Source organism: Urocitellus parryii, chromosome 5, assembly GCF_045843805.1.
Source record: "Urocitellus parryii isolate mUroPar1 chromosome 5, mUroPar1.hap1, whole genome shotgun sequence".
Classification (NCBI taxonomy): domain Eukaryota; kingdom Metazoa; phylum Chordata; class Mammalia; order Rodentia; family Sciuridae; genus Urocitellus; species Urocitellus parryii.
This window is the reverse complement of record NC_135535.1, coordinates 178925555-178947224: the sequence shown is the minus strand read 5'-3', so window position 1 is coordinate 178947224 and position 21670 is coordinate 178925555. Positions and strand designations below refer to the sequence as shown.

General features: G+C 36.9%; 1 protein-coding gene and 1 pseudogene across 1 annotated transcript in view; both read left to right on the top strand.

Moving 5' to 3' along the window:
* The window catches only part of LOC113176871 (cytochrome P450 2C9-like), a 35579-nt gene that overhangs the window by 6939 nt on the left and 6970 nt on the right, over positions 1–21670 (top strand). The window contains exons 4-7 of the mRNA XM_026381423.2: positions 1798–1958; positions 14455–14631; positions 19056–19197; positions 21200–21387. Coding sequence (XP_026237208.1) covers positions 1798–1958; positions 14455–14631; positions 19056–19197; positions 21200–21387 — 668 coding nt within the window. The remainder of the gene's footprint in view (positions 1–1797; positions 1959–14454; positions 14632–19055; positions 19198–21199; positions 21388–21670) is intronic.
* On the top strand, positions 2117–5204 carry LOC113176865 (OTU domain-containing protein 5 pseudogene; annotated as a pseudogene).

The window sequence follows — 21670 nt, the reverse complement described above, 5'->3', positions numbered from 1 at the left end:
GATGTAGGGTACAAAGAAAAAAAATAACAGTAATAAAAAAAAGAAAGAAAGTAGTAACAGGAAAATTCGATTGTTAGTGGGAGAAGATAGTAAAGAAGGGATGATAAGAGGGACAAGAACCAAGGTGTGAACAAACCAGTCAATGTAAGATCAAAACAACTCTAACCCTCATATAGGTATATCCAATTGAGTCAAATCAAGGCTAAATAAGAAACAAGAGCAGGAGAAAGTAATTAATTTGAAATTAAAGTTACATAAACATACATATATTTTTTCAAATCTATCAATGCAATGAGAAGACACTCATCTACACACATACGCCCATGTAAACAAACACAGAATCTTGCATAATGGAAAATAGTAAAAGATAATATAATGTGATTAAATGATATTTGAAAAAAAGTGTTAAAAAGTTAAAATTTAAAGAAAAAATATTAAAATGGAAAATGGTGAGGATTAAAGAACAAAGAAAAAAGGTTAAAAAAAAAACAAGAGAAAAAACCCCTACTTTTAAAAAAAAAGGGGCTTATTTTTCACTGAGGTAGTCAAAACTCTTGGCAGAGATGGATTTTCATTCTTTGTATTTATTTTTGATATTGCAATCTCCTTTTCACATTATTTCCTTCCAAGGTATGAACTCACCCATAGTCTCCTTTACGTTCTTCTCCACTGGTTCACCACATGATTCTTTCAGCCACTTATTGCATACAAAAAGTTTCCAGGTACTCAGTATACTCTCCCTTTTTACCTCAGTGCTGTACTGTGTAAAGACTTTATAGACACAAGTTTATTCTGCTCCGAATACTCAAATTATGATGATTAACCTAGTCTTTGCCATTAGCAAGTAAATTCCTGGGGTTAATGGGATATAGGTAAAAGCAGTGAATGAGAATTGAGCATATTAATCTCCATTATTTAACAATCTAAGTTTTCAAAGTTAACTCATTTTTAAGGTAAAAGTAATGCTTTGTTTTAATTCCTATAAATATTTTCCTGCCAGATGATGGGTAGATAAAATATTGCTTAAAATATCTAAATTTGTGTATGAATACTTATTTGTGTATCAATACTTGAATTATTATGTAAGAAATATTTTTCAAAATAGCAGAACCCTTGAATTTAATGGGTATAAGTAAAAGCAAGAGATGTGGATTGAATATAATAAACTCTCTTACTTAAGTAGCTAGGCTACAATGGCCAGCTTAGGTTTCAGATATAGGTGATGTGCTGGCTTAATGCATTTTATTTTGCTCTTAGGGGAATTTGCAGGTATAATAGTGCTGAAAATTTCTGAAGTATGTTTATCTGTTAACAAAGACATAGTGTTTAGGTTTATATTTTAGTGGCATTTTCATATCATATCTAATTCTTTTTTTATTAAATTATTTAATTATTCTAATTTGTTATACACAATGGCAGAATGAAATGCATTTCATATTGCACACATAGAGCCCAATTTTTCAAGTCACTGATTGTACATAAAGTATTTTCACACCATTCGTGTCTTACACATGTACTTAGGGTAATGATGTCTCACTCATTCCACCATCACTCCTGCCCCCTTGCCTCCTCCCTTTCCCTCCCTCCCCTTTGCCCTATCTAAAGTTCCTCCATTCCTCCCATGCTACCCACCCCATCACCATTTTAAGTCAGCATCCTTACATCAAAGAAAATATTCGGACTTTGGGTTTTTGAGATTGGCTTAATTTACTTAGCATTATATTCCCCATTTACCTGCAAATGACATGATTTTATTCTCTTTTAATGCTGAGTAATGTTTTATATCTAATTCTTTAGGCTCACCCTGTGATCCCACCTTCAACCTGAGCTCTGCTGTCTGCAATGTTATCAACACCATTATTTTTCATAATCGTTATGACTATAATGATCCATGTTTTCTCGACTTGTCGCAAAGGCTAAATGAAATTTTCAGGATTCTAAGCTCCCAGTGGATTCAGGTAAGGACAAGTTACTTTCTTCCTAAGAAAACACTTGTAGTTTGTTTTATTTTTTGTTTGTTTGTTTGTTTTATGGTTTTTTCCAGATATATTCAAAATTATATATGACTGTGAGGTGAAGTTAATTGTTTGGACTCCACTGTCCTGCCTAGAGCATCATGTATGAATATCTGGGAAAGGTGCTTGAGTTCCTTATTCAACACTCAGGAAAATGAAGGTGCACATCTATGGCTTGCTTTCAAGTCTGTTAGTCCATTATCCCATGGATATCCTAGTAAATCTGAGAAGCTCTGATTCTATAAGGACTTTGATGACTGCCCAAAGGATGACCATGTCTTTCAGTGGACATCCTGGTACATTTTGAAAGTTTCCATTGCCCACAAGACCTGCCCTATAATCTACACTTAGAGAGCTTTCACATACCTGGCAGGAATATCTCAACACAGGAAGAGGATATCTTTAAGGCAGGAGAATATTAGGGCCAAAGAAACTTAGACAAATCAATGAGTTCATGGAGGGGTGTTCAGTATGGTTTGCCATCCTAGCTAAAAAGATCACTGGGTTAGGGATGACAAAACGGTTGGTTTTATGGTATGTGAATCATAAAAACTCACAATTTCACCCTGTGCTAAATTGGCATGTCCTATACTCTACTGAATTAATATGTGAGTAGTCTTTACAAGTTGCTCAACCACTCTCATGGACAACTGAGCTTCTCAGTTTTCTTTGAGCTCCTTCCATTTCTGAAACACTCATCCCATGTCTGAGCTTTATGTTCTCCATAAAATAACCCCAAATCCCTTAATGTCATTTGTAGCAATACAAAATGTGAATCATGTTAATACAGGTCTTCTTATATTTTTTAGTTGTGGGAAAAATTATGTAGAATGTCTTTTAAAAATTGCCTTTATAGAAGAGGAGTCACTTAAGAATTTAGAAAATAGTTATCATTTTTTTTTATTCTCTGGTCCCAAGGTTCTCTCATCAATCATTCTATAAGTGTAGAGAAATTTGTTCATGATTACAATAAAAATTACAATTCAAGACAGGCTTGCAATCTCAGCAACTGGGGAGGCTGAGGCAGTAGGATCCAAAATTGGAGGTAGCCTGGGCAATGCAGTGAGGCCCTAAGCAACTTAGGAAAAAAAAAAAGTCACTGCCTTTCTACCTCACACCATTAAGGAGTCACTGAGGTGTGGAGGATGTGGAAATGGGTTGGTAGCAACAGCAACCCATGTGTCATAGCGGTCCTTCTGGGCTTCACCACCATCCCAAGGACCCCTAATGAAACCTCCCAGTGCTCTACACTGCTGGGTACTGGTCGTGCTGCCCTGTGCAGTGGCAGGTCCTTGGCCACAACAGGCATCACCACCTCTTTCTGGGGGCCAAGGTGGTCACGGCAGTGCTCTGGGTGACACAATGGATGTGGGCATGGATGGCTGCTACTTTGGGCCATGCACAGCAAGCTCTGATGTCAAGCACCAGTGCTGGTGCAGTTGATGGGGCAGAACAGAGCCCAAGGAGATCGCGGAGAGCTACAACAGTGAAGATGGATAAAGCAGCTTCAGCACCCATGGAAGCCACGGACCCTGCTACTTTTGAGCAGCAGAAGCTTTGGTTTGAAAAGGTCCCACAGGACAAGAAAGGCTTCAACATCAAGCAGATGAAGGAAGAAGGCCCTATTTCAGACTGTAGCTCACAAGGTAGGTGGAGACCAAGACTTGAAGGAAGTTGTAGACATGCACTGTGTGGACTACCTGATGAAGAATGCTAACTACTTTTCCAACAGTGTCACAGAAGACTTTATTACCTGCATCAACCGGAAGTGGAAAAATAGCTGCCTTGGCAACCACATTGTGATGCAGGTCAGAGCAGACATGTACAACCGTTGAGGGAGCTGTACAGTATAGCATAGCACCTAACCATCAAAATGAGAATGAACCCATCCATTTCAACTATCATCAGAATATCCACTGTAATTCAGTGGTGAATTCTAACGAGGCCACCATTGGGGTGGGGCCTGGCCTGCCATCATTCAAACCAGGGGTCGCAAAGCAGTCCCTGAAGAATGCTGTAAAAGCATTGGAGAGTGGAGGAATCAGGGATTGAACAGCAAATCTTAGACAACAAGAAATGGGCCACAGACTCAGAGGCCATGAATGAGGACATAGAGGAACAGGTGGCTCTGGAATTCCACCTCCATTGGCTGAGAGAGAAACAGACCCACCAGGTCTGTGGTTAAGTCAGCCCTGGAAAGCCAACAAGACCAGTAGTTTGGCCCCACCAGTGTGTGTGAAGCCATCCGTGAAAAACATGAGGATCTTCTCTCAGCATGAAGCCAGGGAGATTAAGGTTTGGCCTTGGGAATTATCTATGGCTCTCCCATGCAATAGATTATCCAATGCACATGATCTTTATCTCCACTCTGCTAGGAAGATCCCCCATAGTAGCTCTGGAGATGGGAGTAACCTGTTAGGAACTGAATAGCCCAGCTTTGACCTTTTTTGGTAAAGAATAATCTATGGAAGACTTGATGTTTCTCAATATAAATAAAGTAGGCACAGGCTACATTTTGCCGTAGTGGATCCATGAACTCAATCCCTCTGATCAGCTCCCCCTTCCTACTTTCTGTGTTCTGTTTTTGTTTTGTTCTGTTCTGTTTTGTTTTGTTTTTGTCTATTTTTCTTAGCTTTTATTTCTCAGCCAGCCCATTCCACCAAGGAGACCCCCATTTCCATTACACAGCATGCAGGTGAGAACTTCCCATGGTGTGGACCTGAAAGGTAACTAGTGAGAGTTTGGCCCTCTCTTGCAGAAAGAGCATGCTTGTGGATATTATAGATTATCATATTGTGGATTCGTATAAGGAGAGAGGAGAGGGGAAAGTTTTTATCATGGGACGTTAAACACGGAGAACTCTTTTTCTTCAGAGAAAGAAATCTGTTTTGCAATTCTGAAGACAATAATAAAACAAAAGGGAAAAGATACTTTTTAAAAGTCCATACGCCAGCCCGCAGACATGGAGAAATCTGTCCATAGAAGAAATGGGCCACAGACTCAGAAGCCATGAATGAGGGAGGCAGGCGGACCAGCAGCTGCACCAGCCCTGGCGAGGGAGCCACACACCTAACCGCAGCGGTGGCAACGGCAGCGGCCATGGCTGCGGCAGCTCTTGGCTTGGTGGCACCTGGGGCCAACGTGGTCGCTCTGGCAGGTGGGGTCCAGCCAGGACTACCAATATTCTAACTTCAGATGGACAAACATGGAAAGCACTCAAGACAGGCCAGCGCGCAGGGTGGGAACCCGGAGCTGCAGGCGAGATTTCGGGACACATGGAAGTAAGGGCGGGCCGACAGCTCAGGACAGGGGGCAGCGACGTGACAAATTTTTTTCTGCACCGGCTTCTTCCAAGCCCCGCCTCCCGCAGGCTAGGAAGGCTTTCTCAGGCTTTCTCTCAGTGCCTCCCATCATGGCTGGGGGGGCCTTCCAGGCCTGCCCTCCAGCTTTGCCAAGCCTGTGTGTTGCATGCTGCTCCTTAAAGAGGAAAGTCCAGCTACAAATTGTTCTTTCATTTTTCCAAAGAAATGCTTGCTAACCAAAAAAGTTATCTTACAAATTCCAAACCAACAAATTCCTGTGTCTTTAATAGCGGCCTTGTGTTTAACTCCCCCCCACCCATGCTGAGTTACTTAAACTAATCCTAATCCCAACAACAGGTTTGTCCAAGGAACTTCATTTCCTATTCTCTCTATAGCTACACTACTAAGGAAGAGTTGTAAAAACGTTTTCTAACAATAATAATTCTAATAAAGCTTCTTGATTATTATTTTTTTCTTCACGGATGTTATTGGGAATAAATCTGACAATTATGAAAATAAAATGCTGACATCTGCAAATCTGAAATATCTTATATGTTTTGGTAATTACCAGATTTTTAAATCTTCTGATTTCTACACATACGCACAAGATTTCTATTCTAACTGCGTTACATAATGACAAAGTTTACATAAATAAAAAGTGCACTCATAATATTTGAAGTAAAATAAAAATGGATCAAAATACTTTTAAATCACGTGATTTAATAAGATTCAATTCAAAGTGGGTAATTAAACAAAAATAAACAATGTCTTCATTCTTAATACATATTTTTTCCAGCTGGTTAAATAATCTACATAATTTTTAATTTATAGGATAATTAAGATTGTGTCTATTTGCTTCTCACAGTTTTTCTTCAACAGGAAATATAACTCATATTATTATGTACATTTACCCAATGCCCCGCCTTTTACAGCTAAAGATAAAGTCGAGGATAATTTAATTCATTATATAAATGCCTATTTCAAGAGACATTTATTGACTAATAAGGTTAAGATGCTAACATTAAGTAATCTTAACTCCTATTGTTTATGTTTTCATAAAATGGTAAACATATATAATTCTTACTACAAAGGTGTCCAAAAACTCTGGCTACATTTCCATTAAAATATTTCTTCTTATTAAAAAACAATAATTTACCTAGATTCAAAGATTTACAAGAATTGTTTCAAAATATGTCCAAAAAGAAGAATCCTAGAGGAAAGAAAGAAATGTTTCTACAGAGAGGAAAGAAAAATTAGACCTAAAAGAAGAAAGAAAATATTTCTGGGTAAAAAGGTCTTTATGTATTAAAGGCTTTAATAATAGAAAGATAGAGAAGTTACATACAGAAAGATCTAAATAGGTGATATTTGAATAGATGGAAAAGTTTATATGTAACTAACTTGGTTAGAAGTACATGAGACTGTCAATTAAAGTTATTTAAGCCTTTTTCCTAAGATCAAATATTACTATGCTAATGTAAATCAAAATACAAATTAATCTCTTATGCCTGGAAAATTTTATTATTTAAAAAAGAGCTAATTTTGGGCTGGGGTTGTGGCTCAATGGTAGAGTATTTGCCTAGCATGTGCAAGGCCCTGGTTTCAATCCTCAGCACCACATATAAATAAAGAAAATAAACATATTGTGTCCAACTAAAACTAAAAAATAAACATTTTTTAAAAATTGTGAAAAAGCGCTAATTTTTAAGAAATTAAGATTCATACATTTTTGATTGAATGGTAAATATTTTCAAATACCATCTTGAGTTCCAAGTTTCAAATTTCTCTTTGAAAGCTAAATTTAATTGATTTAAAAGCATCAGGATAATTATTATAATTATTCTAATTCTTATATATCAATTGTATTGTTAGACCAGGACGCAAGAAAAGACCACTGACTCCATTTAAATCAAATTAAAGCAAGCTTATTATTTCTACCGGCCGGGCTGCCTTGTCCATCAAAATCGTGGGAGCCAAGGACAGCAGCGAGGCTTCTTTGCAGCCCAGTTTTATAGCCCAAAAAGTTACACAAAGGGGGGTTACAGATACCAACACTCTGAGGAGCATAACACAAGTTTACATTTTTGCTGGCCCCGGTATCAGAATTTATGGAGATCTTAGAGACTCAGAGAGGGTCATTATCTGGCCAGGGAAGGCCAGAATTTATGAGGCGTCACTAAGGTTTAGGAAAGGGTTGTTATCTAGTCAGGGAAAACTGGACATGGGTGAGTTCAGGGCATGGGCAGGCATTCCAAGTAGGTTCAGAATTTGCAGTAATTTATAGTAAAGCTGAAATTATCTTTTCATGGTTTTGTGGCGAGATGCCCAATTTTAAGAAAATATCAGGTTGGGTCTATCAGTATCTGTTTCCTAAATATATAAATCCTTAAAGTATAGTTTTAAGAGACGACTAAAGTTTTTATAATGGTCTCTTCCAACTCATACAATAATAACAAAATAATTAAAAATCTAATCATATGATTTATTCTTCTATGATTATATAATATATAGCTTATATGTTACTCTCTACACTAGGAAATAAACTTATCTCTATTTTTAAAAGACAATTGAGAGACACTAACTTATTTAAAGGGTAACATTTAAAATATAAAAATGTTTTAAGACTTTGTCTCAAGAAGGGATTAGAGGTTCTCTTAATTTGTCTATTTCATATTCTTTTTAAAATATAAAAATGTTTTAAGACTTTGTCTCAAGAAGGGATTAGAGGTTCTCTTAATTTGTCTATTTCATATTCTAGATATAACATTAAAATGTGTCAACTACTTTATATTGACCCAAAGGATTATATACCAAAGTTTATAGACTGAAATTTATATGAAAAACTGAGATTAATTTCAAGATTAAAACACCTTACCTAACTTCTGCCAAGAGACCCATTGTTACAAAAATTAAGAAGGTACATAAAAAAATCTCACAAAATTCTACTACAGAACTACAGTTAATATTTAGTACTTAGCCTTCTAAACTCTTCTCTATACATATAGATATACATATTTTATATAAATATAGGATCATTTTAATATTTTAAAAACTTATAAAATCATTTTAAACTATACATAGTAATGCTCTTTAACAATGTGAATTCAATGTCAAATTTTTATCATATAGTTCCTTTATCCAAAATCTTATGTTAAACACTTGAGTTAATCTTACTACCTTAAAATCAAAATTATTAAAAATATTCCTACAGCTATATCTTTATACATAACTCCACACACTTCAGATAGAGCCCTAATAACCAGAATATACAAAGAACTCAAAAAATTAGACAATAAGATAACAAATAACCCAATCAATAAATGGGCCAAGGACCTGAACAGACACTTCTCAGAGGAGGACATACAATCAATCAACAAGTACATGAAAAAATGCTCACCATCGCTAGCAGTCAGAGAAATGCAAATCAAAACTACCCTAAGATACCATCTCACTCCAGTAAGGCTGGCAGCCATTAGGAAGTCAAACAACAATAAGTGCTGGAGAGGATGCGGGGAAAAGGGCACTCTTGTTCATTGCTGGTGGGACTGCAAATTGGTGCAGCCAATTTGGAAAGCAGTATGGAGATTTCTCGGAAAGCTGGGAATGGAACCACCATTTGACCCAGCTATTCCCCTTCTCGGTCTATTCCCTAAAGCCCTAACAAGAGCATGCTACAGGGACACTGCTACATCGATGTTCATAGCAGCTCAATTCACGATAGCAAGACTGTGGAACCAGCCTAGATGCCCTTCAATAGATGAATGGATAAAAAAAATGTGGCATTTATACACTATGGAGTATTACTCTGCATTAAAAAATGACAAAATTATAGAATTTGGAGGGAAATGGATGGCATTAGAGCAGATTATGCTAAGTGAAGCTAGTCAATCTTTAAAAAACAAATACCAAATGACTCCTTTGATATAAGGGGTGTAAACAAGGACAGGGTAGGGACGAAGAGCTTGAGAAGAATATTTACATTAAACAGGGATGAGAGGTGGGAGGGAAAGGGAGTGAGAAGGGAAATTGCATGGAAATGGAAGGCGATCCTCAGGGTTATACAAAATGTCATATAAGAGGTAAGGAGGGGTAAGTCAAGAGAATACAAATGGAAGACATGATTTACAGTAGAAGGGGTAGAGAGAGAAAAGGGGAGGGGAGGGGAGGGGAGGGGAGGGGAGGGGAGGGGAGGGGGGATAGTAGACAATAGGACAGACAGCAGAATACATCAGACACTAGAAAGGCAATATGTCAATCAATGGAAGGGTAACTGATGTGATACAGCAATTTGTATACGGGGTAAAAGCGGGAGTTCATAATCCACTTGAATCAAACCGTGTAATATGATGTATTAAGAACTATGTAATGTTATGAACGACCAATAAAAAAAAAAAAAAAACTTATAAAATCATTTTAAACTATACATAGTAATGCTCTTTAACAATGTGAATTCAATGTCAAATTTTTATCATATAGTTCCTTTATCCAAAATCTTATGTTAAACACTTGAGTTAATCTTACTACCTTAAAATCAAAATTATTAAAAATATTCCTACAGCTATATCTTTATACATAACGATTGTTTTAGCATAAGTCCCTTGAGATGTCATTGCTGGGTCAATGCCATATTAGTTTCTAAATTTTACTAAATAATTTATTAAATCACTGTCTTAAACAATACTGCTGTTTCACTTTTTCTCATCAATATTTAAAGTACTGATTCCCCATACTTAGATCAACATTAGATTTTACTATAACAATTTTTTTCCTAAATTGGTAAGTAAAAGTGTATTCATTGTTCTACTTCATTTTTCGTTATTAGTAATAAGTAAAAAAAATTTCCTATGCTCACTAAACATGTTTTCATTTCATTTTTCATTCCAAGAAGATGTCTATTTATGCCTTTTATACCTTTATAGAGGCCACCTCTCATAAGTTAAAACTCTGCCTCTCACATCATTCCAAGTTCAGATACCCATCCATGTTCATTTAAAGTTAGGTTGGTTCATAGGACTATACTAGGTCACTATCTACAATTAAGACTAATGATACTCTTACATCCATTTTTTTCTTCAATTTTAAATTTAAAAAAGGGGGAAAACAGAACCCTACATGTCCCTGCTAAATTTCACAAAGTTATTTTAAAAATTACTTTAAATTGTGATACTAAAAGTCTTACTACTGCTGAGCAACACATGGAACAATGGGATAATTCAGATTTCAAAGGGTAGACTCTAAACCAGCCATCTTGGAAATGGCCAAAAACCCTGATACAAGAGGGTAAATCTTCAACCACAGTGTTTATAGCTATGTAGACCTTGTGAGCTATCACAAAAGTGAAATCTATAGAGACTTCTATAGACCTATTCCTCAAGTCCACCTCTAATGTCCCTTACAATGTGGACAGGATAATCCATCCCAGTATTTATTAATGATACTCATAGATGGGTGGTCTTACATATATATATACTTATATTACACCCATCCATGTGACTAGATTTAATCATACTGGCTACAGTAGGAACCTAACTATATGTTGGTCCCATAATAAACATATTGGCTATTTAATGGTAACTTTTGAGGAAAGAACAACATAGGAGGGACCTAGACCAACCATTCATACTGGTCCTTAGAACTTAATATTGTATTTATATGTCTGGATGGTTGTTAAAATAGAATGATTGTTGGGCTGAGGTTGTGGCTTAGTGGTAGAGTACTTGCCTAATGTGGGTGAGGCACTGGGTTTGATCCTCAGCACCACATAAAAATAAATAAATAAAAATAAAGGCATTGTATTCACCTACAACTAAAAAGAAAAATAGAATGATTATTGAAATACAATTTTCTCATAACAAGCCAGTTATTTCCACAGAATATCTACCAATATTTTACTGCCCCAATCATTTGAAAATAGAATTTGGCATCTCTCCTAAACTAATATGATATACAAATGCTTTGCCAGTGCAACATAAAATCTCTAATAGTGATAAATAAGTTTTCAGTTAACCTTCAAAAATTGATAAAAGGCAATCATCAAGATGCCACTTCCTATAAAAAGTCTAAAGCCAAGAAGGCTTAACATGGAAATACTGCCATTAAATGTGTTTCACTTCTACTTCTTAAATTTGCAAACAACCATATTTAATTTGGTAAAATATCTAAGAAGCTAGAAATGTAATTGAGTTATCTAAAACAATTTTCAAAATATAAAAATAAGGTTAGATATACTATTATTTTGATTCTTTAAAAATCTGTATGATTTAGATTATTCCCTATTGTTTGGGTATTATTTACAGCCATATAATCAAGGCCAAATTAAAGCCTGGCAAACCAATTGATGTTACACTAGAAAGATCAATAATTCGCATTTGGATTTATAAGAGTCATTTCTTATTTGATGAAAATTTGGGTCCTATATGTCTTAGTGTATTCTTTCAGGCTTATATCTGTCTTCATATTCACTATATTTATGGACATAATTCGTTCTCTCATGATTTATGACCCCTGAAAATTTCACTGATAATATTCTAACCTTCAGGGAAACTGATATTTAAAAAGGTCTCTGGCTTTTAATTACTGCCTCATTTTCTCCATCTTACAAATGACCCCATATCTAACTTTATAGGCAGGAACCAAAAAGAGGGTTCCTACTGTGGCCCATGAGCCTATATTTAATCCTCTTATGTTTTAATTATTGGATATATAGAAATAAAAAATGGATAATAGATATCCTGCAAATTGTAAAAAATGTTATCTAACTAAGCTCATTTTCTTAATAAGTTGGCTCAAGATATTTCTAAAGTCCTATGCAATCAGGTAAGTATTAATAAGAGTTTACAACTAAATTGATTGTTCTAAAAGCTATTATAGATATCAATAATAAGCTTTCTACTCTCAAATTCAAACTAGTGCTTAAATGCCAAGCTAAATATAAGTAGGCCTGTATTACTACAGTCAAAATTTTATGTTTCCCAATGATATTTGGAAAAAATTATAAATTATCTGATGGATGTTTGGCATAATAATAATAATAGCTTAAAACCTCATGGTTATACATCAGAGCATCCAGTATACTTAAAAAAGCAGGATCAATCTCATGGGCCCTGCATCTCTAGCTGATCAAATACTTTATAAATTAAATGGCTCCCATCTTGGAAACATGTTAAACCATTCTTCATGGTATATTATTGGAATAATATGTTTGCTACTAATTCTCTTTTCTATTGTGATAATAGGTTGTCGCACCCTCAGTACAAGAACCCAGGAACTTGAAATAAAGCTCATCATTTACATTTGCAAAATAAAAAGGGGGAATATGTGGAAAGCCATCTGTGAAATACTTGAAGATTTTCTCCCAGCATGGAGCCAGGGAGATTTAGATTTGGGAACTATCTCTCCCATGGAACTAGATTGCCCAATGCACATGACCTTTATCACTTTTATCTCTGCTCTGCTAGGAAAGTTCCCCCATAGGAGCTCTAGAGATGGTTGTAACCTGTTAGAAATGGAACAGCCCACATTTAACCTTTATTGGTAAAGAACATTCTATGGAAGGCCTTTAATGTTTCTCAATATAAGTAAAGCAGGTGTGGGCTTCATTTTGCCATGGTCTATAAGCTCAATCCGTCTGATCAACTTGCCCATCCTGCCCGTAATTTTGAAACTACTTTCTGTGTTCTGTGGGGTTTTTTTTCGTCGTTCTATTTTTCTTAGCTTTTATTTCTCAGCCAGCCCATTTCATTGAGGGGAACCCCATTTCCACTGCCTATGCTACTGGCCTCCAGTACCTGGAAGGAATAGACCAATTGGTCCTTGAGGCAGTACAGTTCATCCTCATCACCTGAGTACCTTGAGCTGCATACCAAGCTGAGTATCAAGACCCGTTTTCCCAGGCATATCTTAGCTCTTTCCAAACCTCCTTCACCCAGTACACCAGGTACAAACAGTTCTTGGCAGGGGCCTAGTGGGCCACCTCTCCCCATGTGTCCCTCTACCATGCTCTGGAGTGCCAAGCCCTCATTCAGTAATGGTCCTCCTCTGCCTTCTGTTTGAATGACTGGGATGACAGTGAGATCCTAGTGTGGGGGCTAGGGTTTTTCTAATGGGAATACCGAGAAAGTATAAAGAAAAGTGAAGGGCACAGAGACACACTCCGAGACAAGAGTTGATGGAAACCTAGTGAGTGTATACCATCTCCCAATCCCCTACTCTACCTTTGGTGCTGCCCCACCTCTTTGGCTTTCTTCCTTCTTGCCCCCCCCTTTCCTTTCTTCCCTCTCCACTCTTTTCCCTCTTCCTCACTTTCCTCCCTCTGTTGCTGCCACCACCACCTGTCTTCACCAGCTGACATGCCCTTTAATGCCTGCCACAGTACCATGCCTGCATTCCACAGGGGACTTGGGCAAGGAACCCGAAGGTAGGTGAGAACTGACCATCTGGAGGCCAGGCAGCCCCAGAGGAGAGAGACACTGCCTGCCCTTCTTTGCTTCTAGATCAGATAAACTTCTTGTTTCTTCCTCCACAGTGATGCCAGGGAGGTGGGAGGAAGAAGTGGGAAATTTCCCTTCCCAGAATCCCAAGAATTTCTGAGCTTTCCATGATGCTTTTTTTTCATGGATAAAGTATACTTTTATCTTATAAAATCAACCAATTAAAAATGACAACAGCATTGGCTCTGGGAAGGTGGCATCTCTCTGGTTTGGTAGCAGTTCCCTGACCAAGGAACATGGAAGAGGAACAAAGATATGTTTCCATGGTCTTCTGGCCTCCAACTCCACAGAGGAGGGCAGAGAACCTAGAGTGTGAACAAGGTGGTGGGTGGTGTTTGGGTGGAATATGCCAGGTGCCAAACTAGCTTTGGACGATGAGACCCAGCTCTGCTGCTCTACTCTGGCTTCCACCACCACTACTAGACCCTGGAATCTTAAGATAGGAAGCATCTGCAGCTGCTACCCAGGATTTGAGTGTAGAAAGTTGGAGCAACCTCAGCAGATGGGGCACCAATTCTTGGCAAAAGCCAAAATAAATAAATAAATAAATAAATAGACATAATTTTTATTTCTTACCAGGGCTTGTTACATGGTGCTTGCATGTTCCTTCACTATTGTTTTTAAGTATGTTGTTGTTTTCTCTTACAGATCTACAATACTTTTCCGGCTCTCATCGATTATCTTCCAGGGAGTCACAACATTCTTTTTAAAAATGTAAAATATATGCAAAATTATCTTTTGGAGAAAGTAAAAGAACATGAAGAATCACTTGATGTTAACAATCCTCGAGACTTCATTGATTATTTCCTGATAAAAATGGAGAAGGTAAAGTGTGAACCTCAGCTCAGTTGTTTCATTGCTTGAGCATGTTGTGGGTCTTTAAACAGTTGTGTATTTTCCAGGGATGCTGAAAAGTTCAGGACAATATGATTAACAAGTAGTTTTTTCATAGATATGCATGAATCTCCATGAGGTATCATGGAAAACATAAAATTTCTCTCTTTCTCTCTCTCTCTCTCTCTCTCTCTCTCTCTCTCTCTCTCTCTCTCTCTGTACCCAGGGATGCTTAACCACTGAGCCATATCCCAGTTTTTTGTTGTTGTTGTTTTTTGTTGCTGTTGCTTGTTTGTTTTGTTTTTGAGACAGAGTTTCTCTAAGTTGCTTAGGGCCTAAGTTGTTAGCTTTGAATTTGTAATCCTCCTGAGTCATTAGGATTACAGGCATGTACCACCATGTGGCTAAATTGAATTTCTTGAACATATTATTTAGATAAAAATAATTTAGCCAAGGATAAATTGACTGCAAACATAATTCTTTCAAGAGTTAACCCATAGAACATCTGTTAGACTGACTCAATAACAAGAAGAGAGGATACCAATAGCAAATGCAGAAATCAAAGTATGAACATAGCTATAGAGACACAATAATACCCAGCCAAGTTAGAATGCACAAAATATGGCTGCGCACGGAGGTGCATGCCTATAATCTGGAGGCTGAGGGAAGAGGATCAGGAATTCAAAGCCAGCCTCAGCAAAAATGAGGCACTAAGCAATCAGTGAGACCCTTTCTCTAAATAAAATACAAAATAGAACTGGGGATGCGGCTCAGTGGTCAAGTGCCCCTAAGTTCAATCCTGGTACCAAAAACAAAACATAAAACAGCATGTCATTACATGAAGATAGAGCTCATCCTGCACATGGTGTTTGGGAGCTTGGGAATGAATAGCTTATCTTAGATGGACTACCTGCATGTTCTTCATAATGAAATAGATCTTAAAATATTTGCAGTGATGGACAGAAGAGTGAATCTCAGATAGGTTGGATCATATCAATAGTTGTGTGTAATGAGAAAGAGTAGACTGATAGAATTCACCAGTATACTCATATGGTCCCACATCTTTCTTAATAGATGTTCTTGATTGTGAATTCAATATCTTTACTTCTTGCGATTGTCACTTTTTCTATCTTGACCTTGAATCAACTTTGGTAATTTGTGTTTCCTGGTGCTTTTCCATGTATCCAGATTTTCTCAGTTGTTGTTGCACAGTATTTTATGGTAATCTCACTTCACCTTTTTTATTTCTGCAAAATCAGTAGTTAAATCCCAGGTATCATTTCTGCGTTTAGTCATTGGTGTCTTCTCTTTTTTTGTTCTTGGTCAGTTGGGCTAATAAGTTTGTTTACAGTTTCTGAGAAGGGATATTTAGTTACAGTGATTGTTCAGCTCTTTTTTGTTTTTTCATGTCTTCATTTAGCCTGCTCTTATCTTCCTAGTCCAAGGTTGATTGGACTTCAATGTTTTCTGAAAAAAAAAAACACACATTTTACATTTATTGAAGATTATTGGGATATGATGACTCACTTCTCTTGCTGACTTCAATGTTCTTTGCTTTTGGTTTTCAACAATTTAAATAAATATGCCTCAGAACTAATCTCTTTGCTTTTATATCCTTTGTGGAGTTTATTGGGCTTCCTGCCTGTATAGATGCATCACTTTCTTTAAGTTTGAAAGATGGTGGTCATTATGTCTTTTAATGTTTTCTGTCTCTTTTCTCTGTCTTCTCAGTATGGGTTTCCCATAATTTGAAATATGCTGCAGTGGGTGGAATTCCACTGGTCTGGTTCTATTCATTATTGTTTCCTCTTCTTTCTTTCTTCAAACTACGTAATTTATGTTGTCTTGTCTTCATATTTCCTACTGATTTTTCCACTTCTTCAAATCTGCAGTTGAACATGTCTGATAAATTTTTTGCCTATTGCATTTTTAGTTCCAGAATGTCTATCATTTCCCTTTTATCATTAGTTTCTTTTCGTTGATATTCTGAGCCTTTCATACATATATTCTCTCTCTTTTTTTTTACTTCTTTGTACATGGTTTTCTTAAGTTCTATAAGGATATGTGAGATATTTGACATAAAAATATTTTCTAGTGAGTCCAACATGTGCATGGGTGGTTACCACCAAATTCATTCTTAAATTATTAATAAGCCATATTTTTTTCATTTTATAGTGTGTAATTTATTGTTGATAAATTACACACTATAATCAGTCAGTTAACTCAGGAAATAAGACCTTTCTTCCTGTCCAGCAATTACTATTGTTACATGATGAAGGCTGCAGTAAGTCATTTACTTGGTGATTTTTCCAAGTAATTTTTGCAAAGTCTACATTTCATGTCAAGTGTGACCACATGACTTTTCAATTGTATCTGAGAAAGGTAAATTAGACTGATAGAGAAATCTTTAAGTTGCTGGTACCAATAAGAAGACAAAAGAAACAAAGTTAATCTGTTTATTTAAATTTCTTATTTAATGCCACTAAAATAGTGACTTGAGCCAAAAGGATTGAAGTAATGGCCAGGCACTGTGCTAGGCCATCAGTAACCTAAAGATTCAGCACCAATTTTTGAATGAATGTATTTCTATTTTCAGTTAGGGGCAAGCAAGCTGCATAGCAACATAATACGTATACATTTTCTCCAAATTGTCTGCCCCGGTACTGGGTGTAGAGAGTGTCAGCTTCTATGAGATACAAATCTAGTATAATTTTTCATGCACTTATTTGATGCTGCAGGTCTTTGCATTTCCACCATCCCCCCAAAACTTTCTTTAAGTGTATTAAAAGAGGATGACAGTTACTTTGGTAGAAGTACCAATTCCCATTTGTGACCATGTTTGTGTCATCACTAGAGTAATGACACCTTAGCAATATTAACATTTTAATCTCTGGCATGGAACATGTGCCCATTTATTTTTTCTTTAGTTTCTTTCAATATAGATTACATCATCCTGATTAATAATGATAGACTATTGGCCTGTTGCAAGTAAATCTGCAAATTCACTTCAGAAGATGAAAATATTAATATTGACTTAATAATGCAGTGCTTTAGAGTAATTTTACTTTTAAGACTTACTTAAATAACTAATTCGACAAGGTCAAAAAAACAACATGAACTTAGTATTTCCAAGGCAAATACTGTCTTCCCTTAGCCAGGATATGTGTTGAGAAGGATTACCTTAGTTCGACAGTGTTGATTACAAAATGTCAGGCATAACACAGGTAATGTGAAGGTTATGAATGTACCATGCTTGCCCTGGAATTAACAAATAACATAATACTAAATTAATGATATCCTGTGTGCAATATTTAAACACCTACATTGTCAACTCAATTTCATGTGTTTTCAATCGTAAACTTTCTCTGTGGCATCTCATCACCCCTACTCTTTGGTTTATCGTATTTGGATAGTTATAGTCTCAACTTCTTGTCTTCCTGAGTTATGTCTTTTCATTTTATACATTTCTATTTATTCCTGTTTTATTCCTTAGACCATAGTTTCTGTTGCCTCGCCTCTGGATTACGATAGTGCTGGCTCATCCTGTCTTGGTGAACCCATTTCCTTTTCCTTAAAATAACTACTTAAAATTGCTGCAATGTGGGGCTGGGGTTGTGCCTCAGTGGTAGTGGACTTGCCTAGCACTTCTGAGGCACTGGGTTTGAGTCTCAGCACCACCTACAAATAAATAAAATAAAGGCCCATCAACAACTAAAAAAATACTTTAAAAATTGCTGCAATGTTTGCTCTTTCACAATTTCAACTCTTTGGAAATTTGGGGCACTATTGGCTCCATGTCAATTAATGTCAATTTTCACAGAGGAGAAGAATTGCAAACTTCTGATCAGGCTTAACATTTATCATGGGGTAGTTCACCTTCACCTTTTCTCTTAATAAAAATTTTTAAAAATGTAGTTAATAATTTTCTCAAGAAATAGAGGTTTATTTACCTCAAATGCAAGGAAAGTCATGGTTGATCAGAGTAATATTGGAGCTTCAGGATATCAAGGGCCTTCCATTCTTTACTCCATATCTAGGATAAAGGATTTTACTTTTATGATAAAACCCTGGTGTCCCAAGGTGAGAGCATACCTTCACTTTCATCTCTCTTTTTTAAGAAGAAGAAAATAGAAGGAAAGACATACACGGCCTTCTGTTTCTGTCATTTTGGGAAAGACACATGCTACATAACTAACTGCAGAGTCTCATGAATGGCAATGTTAGGCAAACACAAAACCGGGTGTAGGAAGTGAAGTTTAGATCAAGTAGTTTAGTCTCTACCACACCAGACATTACTTTCTTGTTATACTACCCTTCCCAGCATCTGTGCTAGCCAGCTTTAAAACATTCTGAATTATTTTATATTCACTATAATTGCATCTGCTAGCATTTGATGGATATCCAATCATTCCTAGGAAAAGGACAATCAAGAGTTGGCGTTTACTTATGAAAACTTGGTCATCACTGCATTTGATTTGTGGATTGCTAGTTCAGAGACAACAAGCGTAACACTGAAATATGCTCTCCTGCTCCTGCTGAAGTACCCACAGGTCACAGGTATGAACACAGATGATGAGCAAGTGAACTTAGATGTTGGGAAGGTGCTGCTTGGCCCTCCCTTGTTTGTTAACTTAGAGAAGCAAGCTTCACTGTTTGTCTCCCGTGCCACCAGTTGTAATCCAGAGGAGGAGTGAGAGAAGTGAAGACAGATGACAGTGAAAAGGCAAGCCCTTTAAAGTGGGTGGAGGGGAGAAGAAGGAGCAGTCAGCAGACCTCACCAAATTTCTGGAACACAGAGATAGATGCAGAATGGTGATTAGCTCTACAGGAGGGATGATTTTGTAATAGAACTATTCGAAGATTTTACTTACAAAAAGAAAAGCAAGGTCTGTTCTTACAATCCCCATATGGAAGCTTGTGTGGGAAAACACAGATGCCAATGAAGGGGGAGAATGAGGTTGAAGAAGAAGCTGTCCTGCCTAAGATCCTTCCAGACCTCCCCTTATCAGGTGGCTGATTTTTTTTTTTCTCTCAGAAACAGAAAGTCTTTTGAGACAAATGGAGCCTAAAAATCCATTAGCTGAAGGACCTTACATAGTGACACAGAAAGATTTGTGTGTGATGCTGACAAAGGGAGGTTTGGTCCTTCACTGACTCTGGAGAATCTAAACTCTTTTTCTCCTTCCTGCTTCCAGAAAGTAAAATGTACCCTCCAGAGAAGGAAGAACTGTGGGAAAAAGACCTCCATATTCAGTCATTTTATTTTTAAAAAAATTCTCTCTGAGCTTCCTTCACAGTGAATGAAATAAAAGCATCCACCCAAGATAGAGGGTCAGGGAATTTCAGAGAAATCTGCTATGCCATATGTGCAGGACCAGAAGAGCACACCAGAGTTCTCGGGAGTATCTAATATCTTGTTATTTAATAGAAAAAGTGTATTTCAGACTTGGATACCTTTATTTTTTTTCCTTAGAAAATTACCAGAGAATGTGCTTCATTCAAATAACTGAAACCATGTCAGGGGAAAGCACGGGTTCCAGGAATGGGGAAGGGCTCCCGGAGAAGAATGAGAGCATCAGGGAGGCTGTGGGGTACCAGGCCTAGGAAGCACCCTTCAGCATGGACCAGGTGGACGATGTGGGTTTGAGAGGAGAAACCAAGAACAAAGAGATGTGACTGATAGTCTGAGGTTTCTCCAAACTGGGAGATTATTCCTGGAGCACGAATCATCTCTACCTGAGCAACTTGAATAATTCTAACCCAAAAATGGTATAGAGAAAAAGGGTAAAGATCAAAAAAGTACCAACAATGTAAAATAATCATAGTTTTTATACCACAGAACAGTATGTAGGTAACACCATAATGATATAAACAATAAATACTGGTTTATGCTGCTAAAGGGAGTATGGGCAATTGTGTGTGTGTGTGTGTGTGTGTGTGTGTGTGTGTGTGTGTGTGTGGCGGGGGTTATGTGTGTATCTTTACCTTGATGTGTATATATACCCATTCCAGAAAATTATTAACCATTGCCCAATAATAGATAAATGAGAAACAGAGAATCATTTTTAGAGTTGTGAATATCAATTTCAGAACAAGCTGATGAACTGCTCAGTGGCTATGGTCAGGATTTGGGAGTAGGATGGGAGCACCATTGCAAATTGCTCACACACCCATAAACTACACACGCATCTATTGCTCTGTTGAAATTTATATTAAGCATCACAAATTACTTTCATATAAATTCAATATTTGTGATTTTTCTTTCAGCCAGTACTATAAATTCTTGATGTATTTGCCATTACTTTTTAATTACCTCTATTTTTACACGTTGTATAGGATGCTAATTGATAAGTCTGGTCCAGTGTATTTTAAAATCCAGCTTATGAGAGAGTGGTTTGTATCTCTATCAGCACAACTATCTATGTATACATTCCACTCTGGTCATATTTATATTCATAATGCTGTTGGGACACCTTCATCTTGATCCACATAGTACTCCATTTCTTACAAATATTTTCTTTCTGCCCCAACCACTCATTTCTTATTTATGTTTTACTAGCTAAACTCCAGGAAGAAATCCAGCGTGTGATTGGCAAACACAACAGTCCCTGCATGCAGGACAAGAGCCACATGCCCTACACAAACGCTGTGTTACATGAGATCCAGAGATACATTAATCTCAGTCCCATTGGTATACCCCATTCAGTGACCTGTGATGTTAAATTCAGAAACTACCTCATTCCCAAGGTAAGCTTTTTCCTTTTGTGCTACATCTCAGTGCTCTCCATGTTTCCAAATTCTCAGAACTGAGTGCAAATCTCTAACGCACAAGATGAAAAAGTGCAAAAATCTTACTTTTGTCTGCTTAATAGACTGACTATGTGCTATTTCCAGTTGGAGTATACAGCTTTCTAAATGGTGTCAGTATCTGACAGTGTGAGTCTTTCAAAAAATTCAATTTCTTTAACATTGGTTTTTTATATTATTAAATGTTTACATACCCAAACAAGAGTTGGAAATTCAGATTGTC